Source organism: Carlito syrichta, unplaced genomic scaffold (assembly GCF_000164805.1).
Source record: "Carlito syrichta isolate Samal-C Ts95f unplaced genomic scaffold, Tarsius_syrichta-2.0.1 Scaffold288378, whole genome shotgun sequence".
NCBI classification, from domain to species: Eukaryota; Metazoa; Chordata; class Mammalia; order Primates; family Tarsiidae; genus Carlito; species Carlito syrichta.
Window position 1 is genome coordinate 159,869 of NW_007232474.1, and position 13,612 is coordinate 173,480.

At 36.0% G+C, this 13,612-nt stretch overlaps 1 protein-coding gene across 1 annotated transcript in view; it reads right to left on the bottom strand.

Annotated features, from left to right (window-relative positions):
- THEMIS (thymocyte selection associated) overlaps positions 1-13,612 on the bottom strand; it is a 197,595-nt gene that overhangs the window by 97,333 nt on the left and 86,650 nt on the right. The window contains exon 4 of the mRNA XM_008053704.2: positions 11,977-13,025. Coding sequence (XP_008051895.1) covers positions 11,977-13,025 — 1,049 coding nt within the window. The remainder of the gene's footprint in view (positions 1-11,976; positions 13,026-13,612) is intronic.

A 13,612-nucleotide genomic window follows, 5' to 3' on the forward strand; every position in this document is an offset into this window, starting at 1 on the left:
GATTTTTTTGTGAGGATTAAATGAGTTTATACATATGGAAGACTTAGAATAGTGACAGATTCATTGCAAGCACTCAGTTAATAAAGTTCTCCAGTTCCTATTTTTCTCTCATGGGCTACACATTCCCCAGTATCAGCTTACCTTCTCACAAAACTTCACTTTCCATTTATGCTTGCTGATACTTAAATCATCTTCCTAAGCCTAGACGTCTCTCCCAAGGTACTAACCCATAGCTAACATCATACTAGCATCTCAACTCAAACATTTGAAATCAAAATACACTTAACCCAGTTTCTGCAAAACAATCCTGCTACCTATGTCTGGTGTTTCTTATTTGAATGAAATTTTTGAATGATTTTAATGAATTTTACCACTATCCACTGTGATGCTTATGTCAGAAATCAAGACTTTCCTCATATTGTCCTTCCTTATTCCCAACATACATGTCCTAAAATTCTCCTGAATATGTCTCTCCCATTCACAGAGGCAGTCATCTTCTCTCTTACTATATTAGCTTCCAGACTGGTCTCTCTGCCTCTATTTGAACTGATGATCTGTTCTATAACTAGAGCATTTTAATAGCTGTATTCAGGTATCATTGATGCTACTATTATAAGAGTATAACTCAGTGATTTTAATAAATATTTTTAGGGTTGTGCAACCATTACCACAATCCAATTGTAGAACTCTTTCATCATCCAAAAAGTTCCAAAAGTTCCCTCATGCCTGTTTGCAACTCATTCTTGCTCCCACTTGCTATTCTAAGAAACTTATTCTGTTTTCTGTCTTTATAAACCACATTTTCTAAATGTCTTGTATATAAAATATAAATTTTTATTTATATTTATTTTTATTTCCTAGTAAAACATAATCCATAAAATAGAAATTTGACTGTAGCTTCCTACTGGAAATCGTACAGTAACCTCTATTTTTCCTCTATGAAAAGTCTAAATTCCTTTAAAATTAGAGCAACTTAAGAAGGAGTATTGTATTTTTTCAATATGAAATATAGCAAATTTTGTTTAGTGAAATGCAATATTTATTTCATCAACTGGGAGGATGAGGAGAAATGGGAGTTAGTTTGTTTTAACTGCTAAAGTGTTAGCTATGAGTTTAACAGTGCACAATTAGTGTATATTATTATTGAAAAACGGTGAAAGTAACAGGAAAACCCTACTTTTTGGGAAAAAAAGGAAAAATGACTAAAGGAAGATAAAGAAAAGATAGTGGGTAGGGGAGCCTCAAAAATTAGCAGCAACCCTTGGGAAGACAGGGGTTCACATTCATGTAATGATGCAATCAGTGTAATCACCTGATGGTTGAACTAGGTAAGGGATACGTCAAATCACATGAAGACTGAGTTTTGAACATTGGAAGAGCATGGAGTGGCAGTAAACCTGGGAAGATGGTGTTGAGGACACTTCACTCCCCATCTGTAACAGAATGATTAAGAAATAAACTGCTTTTTAAGTCTTTCTTTGTGTCTTTCAATTAAGCTTATATTTGTCTTTGTAAAAATTCTGTGCTTATTTTTTCAGTTTATTCCTAGACATTTTATTTTTAGGTCATTATCTACATGGTTCCTTTTAAATATATTCAATTTTCTCACTGTTATTTTCAGGCGAATATGCAAGAAATTGATATTTTGAGATCTCTTCTGTTTAGCAACATTATTGTACTTTCATGCTAATCTGAATAGTTTTTAACTTATTTATCATAGGTTTTCCAGGTAGACTTTCCTGTCACTTAAAAATAGTAACTCTGTCTCTGCTCTTTCAGTATGCATACTGATTTCTCTTTTCTTGTCTTATTATGTTGGCAAGAAGCTCTAGAACAATGTGCAGTATGTTTTGCTATAAATGAGCTATGTGTTTTAAACAGACCAAAAAATTTTTTAAAATGTGTTGTGAAAGTAAATTCCAGTAGATGGCGGGGCTCGGTGGCTCAATCTGTAATCCCAGCACTTTGGGAGGTCGAGGCAAGTAGATTGCCTGAGCCCGCAGGTTCAAGACCCACCCCGGCAATTTGGCGAGACCTTGTCTCTACAATAAATAAAAAATGAGAAAGGCATGGTAGCGTGCGCCTGTCGTTCCAGCTACTTGGAAGGCTGAAGCAGAAGGATCACCATAGCCCAGCCGGTTGAGGCTGAGGTGGCCGGGAGCGTGCCATACCCTCCAGTCTGGGCCACAGAGAGAGACTCCAACTCAAAAAAAAGTAAATTCCACTAGGAAAAGATAATTATGCAGCTAGGATGTTTTAGATTTACAGAAATACTTCTTATCCTGAGAGGATTTAAGGATGAATTCTTTGTTATTACAAGCTAAAAATGCTGAATTAAAACTCAAAAAGCAAAACCAAACAAAAAAGAAGTAAACTGAACAACTTGAGAAGCCTGAGCTAATAAACATACCTCCCACAATCTGATCCTCTTTGCTCCTTTACTCTCATGTCATCATCACTCTACACTATGGCCATTATAAACCTCTCTCAGGTCATGTAGAGTTAGTTATGCGTACATACTGTCGTCAACACATGCTCTTCCTTCTGGCTGTAGCACTCTAAACATCACTCTGCATCTGACTAATTCTACTTTGTATAAACAGATTTCAACCTGGACATTGTTATATCCTTTCCTCAGCTCAAACCCACACTTTGGTAGGAGGTCTTAATAAATTATCCCAAAGATCCTTGGACTCCCCATCTAATAGCATTTTTTTTACAGTGCCTATACTGTAACTGTCTTTTTCCTATGTCTGCCTCATTATACAGAAAGTCTCTTGAACATAGATACTGTATTTCACTTACCTAATATATCTCCAGTGCTTATCACAGCAAATGACACATAACTAAGATTTACACCTATAAAATTACAATAAGTATAAATAATAATAAGGATAATCATTATTTTAATACTTTTAAATAATTATAGCTGTAAATAATTTTAAAGCATTGTATCTGCAATGTACAATTAGAGTAATATTTAAAGAAATGAATGAATAGATTTTTAAATAGCTTCTCAATCTTTTACTGCAATTACATAGTTCTGGTTTTCTTCTAGGTAGCAGTAATATCTTATGAATTTTTGTGTTTATTAAAAATATGTTTAGTATTCTGTGCTCCTTACACAATAGCCTTTATTAGCCTTTTCCTGTTACTAATCCATATATCCCTTCATGAAGTGAAGATTTCATACTCTCTCTGGATCTTGTGTTATCACCTACTTGATATGAAATTCCAAATTATTAGTTCTAGTTCTAGTATTAGTTTTAGTTCCTGAACCATATTTAAGCAAACCCGGAACTGTTACTAAAGAGTTTTTTGCTGATGCCAAAGCTCTTCAGCTAACATTCTACTGTCTCTTAGAAAGCTCAAGGTATCCTCAACTTTCTTATCTTCCCTGAATCAGCAAAGAAAAATCCAGGGTATGATAAGCCTACATTTATAAGAAAAGCATGTGATCACTTCCCCTGACCTGATCACTTCCCCTGACCTTCAATCTCTTCCAGAGGTATAGTTGAAAACTTTGTAATTGCTACAAAACAGACACAGTGTTATAGCCTGACATCTCTCAGAGATAGAACTTTCCTTAAAAGATGACATCTAAACTTATTTAGGCGATTTTTTTTAAATGTGACATCATTTCTGGTTGTTCCGGTTAGTGAATAGATATACATGAATAGTTCTACTGACAGTCATTTTATATATATAAAATAAGAAATTTGTGAGTGTGGATAGAAACTTAGAAAATGAACAAAAAGAGAAAAGAGACAGAACTCTAAGGCACTTGAACATTAAGAATTAAGGAAGATCAGAGGATGAGTCACTAAAAAAGCTGAGAGAAAATTCAACCACTGAAACCAGAGAGCATATTTCAGAAAACAAAGAGAAGATTTCAAAAAAAAATCAGCCTTTACAATGACCATTTGTATACCTAACCCTGAATTGTACTCTCCATCTTTAAAATAAAAAGTAAAAACAAAAACAAAAAGTAAATCATGTTCAACTGTGCCATTTACTACCTAGTTTTCAAATAATACAAGGACTGAGGATTGACCATAAAATTTGGCAACTTGAATATCACTGGTGACCATGGAGGATTACATTCCTGTCAGCCTAAATTACCACATATGCAAAATAGAAATAATAAGAGCAGCCATCACATGGAGCTGTGTGGAGGATTAAATAAGAAGGTAATACATGTAAGCACCTAGCAAAGTGTCAGGGACAGGAGAAGAGCTCAGGAATGAACAGCTGGTGTTTTTCTTACAGAAGGTTGAAATCAGTCTGGACCATAGACCTTTGGGTAATTTATTGAACTCAGGATGCCTGTTAATCCTAGGAGAGAGATTTGGTTGGGGCAGAGTATAGTATGAATGGAAAATGCAGAAATGATTATAGCTCAAGAAATAGAGCCAGTGAGGGGGAAAATAGCTTGGGTAAGGCAGTTCCCATCCTTGGAAAATTGAGAGAACACATCTCACATAACTTTGTGTTTTATACTACTCACAACTGGTAACTGTGCACTTTTTAAACATTAATTACAATTTGTTAAAGCATTGACAGCAATAACAAACTTTTATTAAGGACAAAGCATATATAAAGTTTAGTGATCTGAGCAACATTCTTATCTTTAGTTACACTAAAATAACAGATACTTATTGCTTTTTATATATCATGTGACTCCATAATTTTACAATCAGTCCTTTTCAATTTTATGTTTGAATAAATAGCAATGGGGTTGATTATACAGCTTCATGTGGTCTTTAACATACAAATTGTTTTTGCTTGGCTAATTTTGTAGGCAACAGTCTTCTGATCTTATAAGATGCCCTCTTTCTTCTCTGTCATCAGATCTAAAATTATCTCTGAAATTGGTTCATGGTAAATATCTTAAATAACATGTCTTACAAAGAAGCAAAAAGCAATTTGTTCTAATAGAAGTGTATCTTGATAACTAAGTATTGGCTAGAGGGTTTCATGTTGAAGTTAGATTCTGGACAATGTATATTAAAAAGTTTAGGGCTATAAAAGTTTTGCTGAGAGTTTTCCCTTAAATGATACTTGCATGAATCATTTCTTTCTCTATGAATTTTTAGAATATTTATGGGCCCTCTGGTCTCTTAAATTCAAAGTTTATTTTCACTTTGTACTCTGTTCTATTTTTAAGACAAACCATTTTCTTCTTAAGTGTTCTACTTCTCAAAATTTGAGAAAAAAAATACTGATTTTTGGAACCCTCTCCTTATGAATTCTTTCATAACCATCTTATGCTCATTTTCTATCTTACTATTTATCCAGGAAAAATTTGGTTTGGGAGGCAAAGCATAAATATTTTCACTGATGTAAGTTTTACATCAATGAAAGCATCACCAAAGATTAAAAGTAATGGTTGGCTTGCACGAAACTAGGGAGTTACAGCAAAACCTATTTGCTCAAATATATAGCTTATATCTTACCAATTTATTTCTAGGCAAGGTTTTTATTCTAAAATAAATTCAGAACTGGTAAATATAGTATATGGAAAAATCCATAGTTTGTGGAAAATTCAAAAACTTCACAGCCAACTGGAACTTATCTCCTTTATTTTTTTCAACTACCCTTTTGATATTTTAAAATAAAAAACTGAAAATGGCAAGTTTAAAGAACAGAACTTAAATATCTAGTAAGCCCACGCTCAACTCAGTGATTACAGGCACTAAAATCCCTGCAGGGATTACAGGAAGTTGGTGATTCCAATGCCATCACTTTATACATCCTATGCATGGAATTGATCATTCTCTGTTATTTCTGATCATCTCAAACAGGAATTTTTATGCCATGACATATGAGAAAATGTCAACTATTCTAATTTTCTTAAAAGTCATAAATCTGTTGCAGAATAACTTTGTCCACATTTCTCTCAATTATTTTACTAATCTGGGAAAATAAAGTTTTCTTAGGTTCACATTTTTTTTGCTGCTAATACTCACTAACACTGAAAGTATGACATCACATATTTAGTGGTATTTTAGTTACTGACATCACAGACAAGGAGTGAGGGAACAGTATCAACTAATGCTTTTCATCATCACTTCCTGAGTGAGAACATTCTTAGTTGTATGCAAACTCAAAAAGGGCCAAAAGTTTGGTTAATTCAAGTATTTCCAAGTACTTCAATTATCTCAGAATGGAAACAACTTTAGACATACATCCCCAAAGAAGATTAGTATCTTACTATTAGTTTGATGACTCGTTCATTGTTTGTTGAAATTCCCTTCAAATCAGCCGATGTTTCCAAAGGTTTTACTTTAACCAATTCTTTTTTATTTAAAACTCAATTACACGAATCAGTTATCCAGCTAGAAGTATTAATGTAGTACATGCCATGCCCAGAGCAAAATTTTTAAAGTTTGGGTAACTCTTCCACTCTAGAAACACAAATGGAACTTATAAATTTTCTGCACATGCCACTGGGCACGGATTTCTACCTTTGAGGTTCAGCTCGAACTCAAGTTTGGATAATTTTCAACCCAGCTCTTCTTTTATCCATCTGTTCCCTCTTCTTCCCTTGTTTTTACTTCCTCCTACCATAGTTGACGGTTTATACCTCACGTCATTTACTAGACTACAAGCCTCAGGCAATTCAAAACCATGATTTATTAATCTGTTTGCGTCTTGCCCTAAGAACTGCTCAAATAGCTACTAAAAAAATGCTCAAATTGTATCACACAATTAAAATCAGTCAACTTTTTAAAGAAAATTCAAACGTCCCCTTTGTCTTCTTTCCAGAGTCAAAAATTCAGTTTTTAAATATGTTCTTGTTTTACCTTCATTGCCTATGGTCTTTGAAAAATGCTGTTAAACATAAACTTTCCTATTGAGGGAAAAAATGAATTTACAGCTTCTACATTAGACCAAGCAGACGCATCATGAGTAAACAGATATGAGTGTTCAGGAGCTTCAGAAGCTTGGAGTCAGCTACAAAATCGAATGCTCTTAGTGTCTTTAACATGAGTGCAGGTTAACAAAAACAAAAACAAATCATATTGTGATTTGTGACCAAATCCTATCACTAACAAATGAGTGGATATAATACTGCTCTCCAAAGATCTAGATTTAGTGCAGGAGTGTGGGTTTTTTAACACGTTGAAAAAAAAAAGTGTCACTCTGTCACTCCAGATCAGAAGTGACATTTTAGCACCAGCAGCAGCTGCTGACGGGTTCTCTCTGCACTTCCCAGGAACGATTGCTTTTCTTCTGCCTTTTTCAGTCCTCACTCTAATTCTGGTACAGGATTTCTTTTCTGCTCATTTCACAGTACCTTGCTATTACTGCCTCCCTTGCTTTTTGCCTTAATGTCTCCTATGGGTGTTCCTGTCCAACAGAAATCTAGAAATTCCGGCAACAAAGTGGACACTTGGGCATTAAATGGCCAAACAGAGTTAGTGAAATGCAAGATTTCTGGTCCCAGCTACAGTCTCTGAAGACATGGGATATCTCATCTTTCAACTGAAGGTTTGTTTTTCTATCTGGCTATAGGCCCTTTCATCAGAATACAGAAGTTGCATTTCTCCTGTGTGGCACTCGGAAGTCATAGCTATATATATCCACGACAGGCAAAAACCCCAGTGAGGATATGTTCTTCCAAACAATCTGAAACTACTTCTGACGTACAAACCAACCTTCAAGGAAGGAGATTCTACCTGCCAACACTGCTGTTTGGAGCACAATTTTTAGACCTGGCTCCATTTGTTTATTCACTTTATAATATTATTTTCACCAGATTAAAAATCTAAACACACGGATCCTAAAGACACTATATCTATATGATGTCATAACCTTAAAGGAAAATTTGAGGGGTGCCCTGGTATATCTCCAGCCTTTGTTTATGTCCCATTCACACTCTCATGAATAGTTGACCATCACATTCAAAGCACAACTATAATATCTGTTCATATAAAACTTCAAAGAACTTGAGGTAGGCTGTCATCTTTGTTGGTATCCATCCCCCCACCATCACCTATCCCTGCTCACACCTAATTTTTAATTATCAATTTTCTATTGCAATCTATGTATTTTTCTCACTTAGGTATTTCTAAAGCTAGAGAACAGTTGAAAATCCTACCTTGGAAAACAATTCTTTCTATTTTTCCTGGTTTCTACAGCCTGTCTTCATATACTCTGAATTTCCAGACTTCTTAGAGGAACATGTAGTGGTCTATCACTGACAATAGACACCTGTTATAGGTCAATTTGGCAAATACTGAGTATAATTTAGTTTCGTACTCTTAGAGAGCCTATACATCTGCCCTGTTACTTAACAATGCAAGAAATGATTTAGTAAAGTCAGTGACCCGTTGGGAAGACAAAAGTAAACTCTTATAATGAAGCATCTAGTACTCTTCGCTATGCATGTAAAATAGTATTTTAATGAGCTAAATGAATTTGAATATTTAAGCTCTGAATAACTTTTACAATTTTTTTTCTCTGAACTTAAAACATCCCATAGAGAACCCAAATTCTTAGAGGCTTGTTTACCATGGTTGTTTCCCACCTGTAATGTATTTTTTAAAAAGTCCTTCAAAAGCACACAATAGAAGAGGTTTCATGTAGATAGCAAAAAAATCATTTTAAAAATATTTAAAAGATGGCATTGTGAGAGTAGGAAATAGTTGGTTACAAGACTTTTTGGAGTAGATTATCCACAGATTGCTCCAGAACTTCTTAATATCTTGATAACTCTTTACAAATTCCAGTTATAATATTCTCTAGAGTGAACTGAACACCAAGAATTCATGTGTGGTCTTACCAGTAAACAAGCAGTGAGGAATTAAGCTGATCTAGAATCTTACATGAATGCTTTTAGTCAAAGATTACACACTTTATTTTAGTAGTCCTAGGAAAATGTCGTTGTTTTGTAAATTTCTTTCCTAATAAGATTCTTAAATTATTTCCACAATTTATTCATTTATTTATTCTTTGAGTTAGTCTTACTCTGTAGCCCAGACTGGAGTGCAGTGGCACGCTCCGGGCCACCGCAGCTTCGACCTGTTGGGCTCCAGCAATCCTTCTGCCTCAGCCTTTCAAGTAACTGGAACTACAGATGCGTGCTACTATGCCTGGTTAATTTTTGATTTATTGTGTAGATGAGGTGTCGCCAAGTTGCCCGGGCGGGTCTTGAACCCGCGGGCTCAGGCAATCCACTCGCCTCAGCTTCCCAAAGTGCTGGGATTACAGGTTGAGCCACCAAGCCTGGCTGCAAAGGGCATTCTTAAAAAATTTTTTTTAATTAATCTATTTTTTTCCTATGAATGCCTTCTTTTATAAAAATTTTAGATTTGGGGGTACAAATGCATGTGTATTACACTGAACGCTTTCTTAATGATTTAGAATTTTTGACTTTTTTTTTTTCTCTGATGGTGGTTAAAACCTATTTGTATCTCCAGATCTTTACATATTGCAGTTTTGGTAACTCTAATTTGAGGCAAGCAGACCTCAGTTCTTTTCCTCAGTGTTATGATTTCAATGTTTTTGTTCCCTCCAAAACTAATGTACTGGAAATGTAATCACCAATAAAACAGTGTTGGAAGGTGGGACCTAATGAGAGATGTTTAAGTTATAAGGACAAAGCCCTCATCAATGGGTTAGTGCCATTATTTTAAAAAAAGGCTTGTGGAAGTGGGTTTCCCTTTTTCAGCTCTTCTGCTGTGTAAGGACACAGCCTTCCTTCTCTCCCTAGAATGATGCAACAAGATGCCACCAGTGACAGAAACTGCCAGCACCTTGCTCTTGGACTTTACAATCTTCAGAACTCTGAAAGAATAGATTTTTGTTGTTTATAAATTACTCAGTCAATGGTATTCTGTTTTAACAGCACAAACAGATACCCTCCAGGATTGCCTCTAGTCAGGGCAGGATTGAGTCAAGAGATGGGTGTGCAATTCATTAAGGGTCCTTTTCTTTTAAAACTTTGAACCAGACAAAGAGATTGCATTCTTCTGTAGGGATGAAACTATGAGATGTAAGATGCAGAAAATCTTAGCAGTAGCCTGGTAAAATAAAACCTGGAAAGGCTAACCTGGGAAGAGAAAGCCAATATGCAATGCAAATGTAAAGACTACTGCTCTGGCTGTTTTCTAGATCCTGGTCCCAATTATTCCTGAAGCTTAGTTGTACCCTAAGGTCCTCTTTGGGTGCTTGAACTAATGAATTTATTTGAATGAAGAAAAGCCCCTTTCACATCAACACAGTTCCTAAATTACATATAGACTTTGCTATCTAAGGTTTTTACCTATTCTTCCATCTCAACTTTATGTCTTATATTATCTTTTTATTGTTGCTGTACGAAATAACCATCAACTGGGTGGCTTAAATAATACAAATTTGTAATATACAAATTTGTCAATACAAGTCTTACTAGCTAAAATCAACATGTTGTTGCTGCATTGCTTTCTAGAGACCCTAAGGAAGAATCGGCTTCCTTGTCTTTTCTAACTTCTAGAGGCCATCTGCATTTCTTGGTTCTTGGCTTCCTTCTTCTATCTTCAAAAGCAGGTGATCATCTGAAGTCATATCTCCCTCTAATCCTGACCTTAACTGGAAAAAGTTACTTTGAGGACTCTTGTGATTAAATTGGACCTACGTGAATAACCCAGGATAATCTCCTTATTTTAAGGTCCTTAATTTTAAGCATGTATGCAAAGTCTCTTTTGCTATGCAAGGTAGTATATTCACCAGTTCTAGGAATTTAGGTATAAATATCTTCAGGTATAAGGGGTCATTATTCTGCCTACCACTAACAAGCGAGGAAAGCATTCCATTTCTCACATTATTCAACTCAGAACTGAATGTATCTTGGACAGAAGAAGCCAAAGACACCCTTCACATGAATAGCAACCTGTTAGCAATGTCTGGGAACCATTGCTGTATTTGAAATCACTCCTTCAAAAAAAAATTGGGGGGGACGAAAAAAATTTCTGCTGATTTTATCTTTTTCTGAAGATGAGTTTGGAGATCCTTACTAGATTTAGCTAGCATACAACCAGAATGCAATCTCTGAGATGTAGAAATAAAAGTGTTTCCATATTTATATACTTGAAGCCTAAGGCTGCTCTCATTCCCGAGCATAGAGAGTAAACACAGCATCTCTTTGTTTTACTAATTGCTTTGTTTCCCTTAGCTGCTAACACAACATCTGCCAGACCAGAATGCACTCCTTCCACACACCATAGAACCACGGCTGGATAAACGATCTACACATCATGGTGTGAGGGCAAGCACTTTGCAGACAGCCAGAAGGCAGTTTTCAAGAGGCAAAGACCTCAAGTAGAAATGAAGCTGAACCACCCCCACCGAATCTTTAGGGTGGTTATGGAGTTGTTGATGCTGTAATGATCTCACACTCTTGGCAATTTTATTGATTTTGTTTTTCAATAGAACTGTTAAAGATTACAATTCTAAGATAGGGAGAATGTGGGCAGATGCTCACATTCTCACACACAGTTCTGCCAAGATATTTTTACATCTTTCTGAACATAAAACAAAATGAAGACGTGTTATAGATGCATGCCACCAGTAACCACCCCCTCCCCAGAAGAAAGGAGTTTACTGTGTGCTCATTTCCTAGATGAAGCATCAAATTTTGCCTAGAGAAAAATAAACAGCATTTCTAAAATAAAAGCGATTTGCTTCCGAGACACCTAATAAAACATTCTTAATTACCAAAAACCATTGAAAAGGCAATTTGGGTCATCACGTTCAAATATCAGTCCTGCTATTTCCAATTCAATATGAACTTGATGCAACATCAAAATACAAAATGCTGCCACAGCTTACGCTCTGTTGATGTTCACTCATCTGCTGTACATCAGAAAGACTCATTTCAAATATGGCATGAAAGAAAGAAAAGTAAGCAAAAAACAAACTCAGAAAAGACTTTTAACAAATCGCCTCAAGAAAAACACTCAAGAGGAAAAAACCACAAAATCATAGCCTTACCTTGGGAGACTTAGGCAGGTATGCTGTCCTTTCTTCTGAGAAGGTTTGCAGAGCTGACTTTGTTTCCTCTGTTGAAGGATGCTTGGGAGGGCGAGGTGGAGGGTGTGAGACAGAGCTTTCATATCTCCGCATCATGTAATATTGTTCTTCGGTGATCTCTTCCACTAGAGTCCTGACTAGAAGTGAGCCTGTGTCCCTAAACAAATTGTTAACTAACTGAACAGTCATATTCAAGCGGCCAACAGGAATTTCCCAGCACTCCCTGGGGTTGGCAAAGTCGCTTATGAGCAGGTAAGAGTCTGTGATATCTTCCTCCAACTGCAGTCCTGGGGTAGCAGCCAAAATGTCCTCTCCAATGGAAAGATCTCTTACAGATACCTTTACATTGAAGGGCAGACGGAACTGTTTACAGAGCTCAGAAAGTTGGTACTGTTTCTTATCATGAATCACCTCTACAAAACCTCCTTCCATGCACAAAGGGAGCAGTGCTGCCTCATAGGCCCTTTTGAGGATTTTTTCACAAGCCAGAACATTCACCACTTTTTTTATGCCCTCACAGAGGACTTCTGTAGTCACTGAGTGATGCACTAGAAACTGGTCCCCAACAGATACAGACGACAGCTCGTCATGAGGTGGACGAAAGGCTTTGGTGGCTACCACATGAAGAGGTTCTTTTTCACTCTTAGCTATCTCTAGGTCATAGGCAGTTGGGAACTCCCGGGGTCGCCGCTTGAATTTGCCTTTATAGCTAGTGGGGATCAAGAAGTGTCTTTTAGGAAAATTGCTTCTAATTTCTGAAGCTAAGATCCTTGATGCCTGGTACTTGTTGTGGATCACAATGGTTTTTCCAGGTTGTAAAATGTTTCTGGGCAGCTGGTTTCCTTGAGGTGCTTCGATGACTTCAGCCACTATGGGGAACTCTTTACTGGTCATTTCAAAAAGATCCTTTGTAGATAACAGTTGAAGAAACCAGTTAGCATCATAAGAGTCTGTAATGTCTTTGACTTCAACATCTAAACTGGGGAGGAGGCGGACTATATCCTTTCGAACTGAAAAGAAAAAAAAGAAGACTATGACATTTTGTACTTCAAAATGTTTGCTATGAGATATTCTGGTTCCATAGATAAATTTCAACTAGAAGATTAAAAACTTAGATGATCACAATATACTATTTCTTATGTGTGATTCCTGTTTTCAAAAGTTAAGATGAGAAAGACTGTATATAAAACCAACACCCATTAGCTCATACTCAGATTAAGAAATAAACAATAGCCAGGCCCTTGGAGCTCTAGACACCTCGCCAAAATCACATTCTCCTCACTGCTATGGAAGGGTAACCACTATTCTGATTCTAGTGTTAATAATTCCTTTGTTTATAGTTATAGTTTTATCATTTAAAACATACATGAATAAAGATGTGGGTGAATATACACGTGTATGTGTTTGAAGGTTTATAAGTTATTAGATCATTTTAAATCATATTCTTAAGGTTCAGACTTTACATGTAAAATCATCATAGAAGAAAGTTCTGGTGTTTCAAGCAAAGCCCTTCATGGATAAGGCCCAAGACATACATTCTTTATACAAAATCCTATCCTGTGGGATAAAACAAAATTGCAAAGCCGGGATCAGTGGC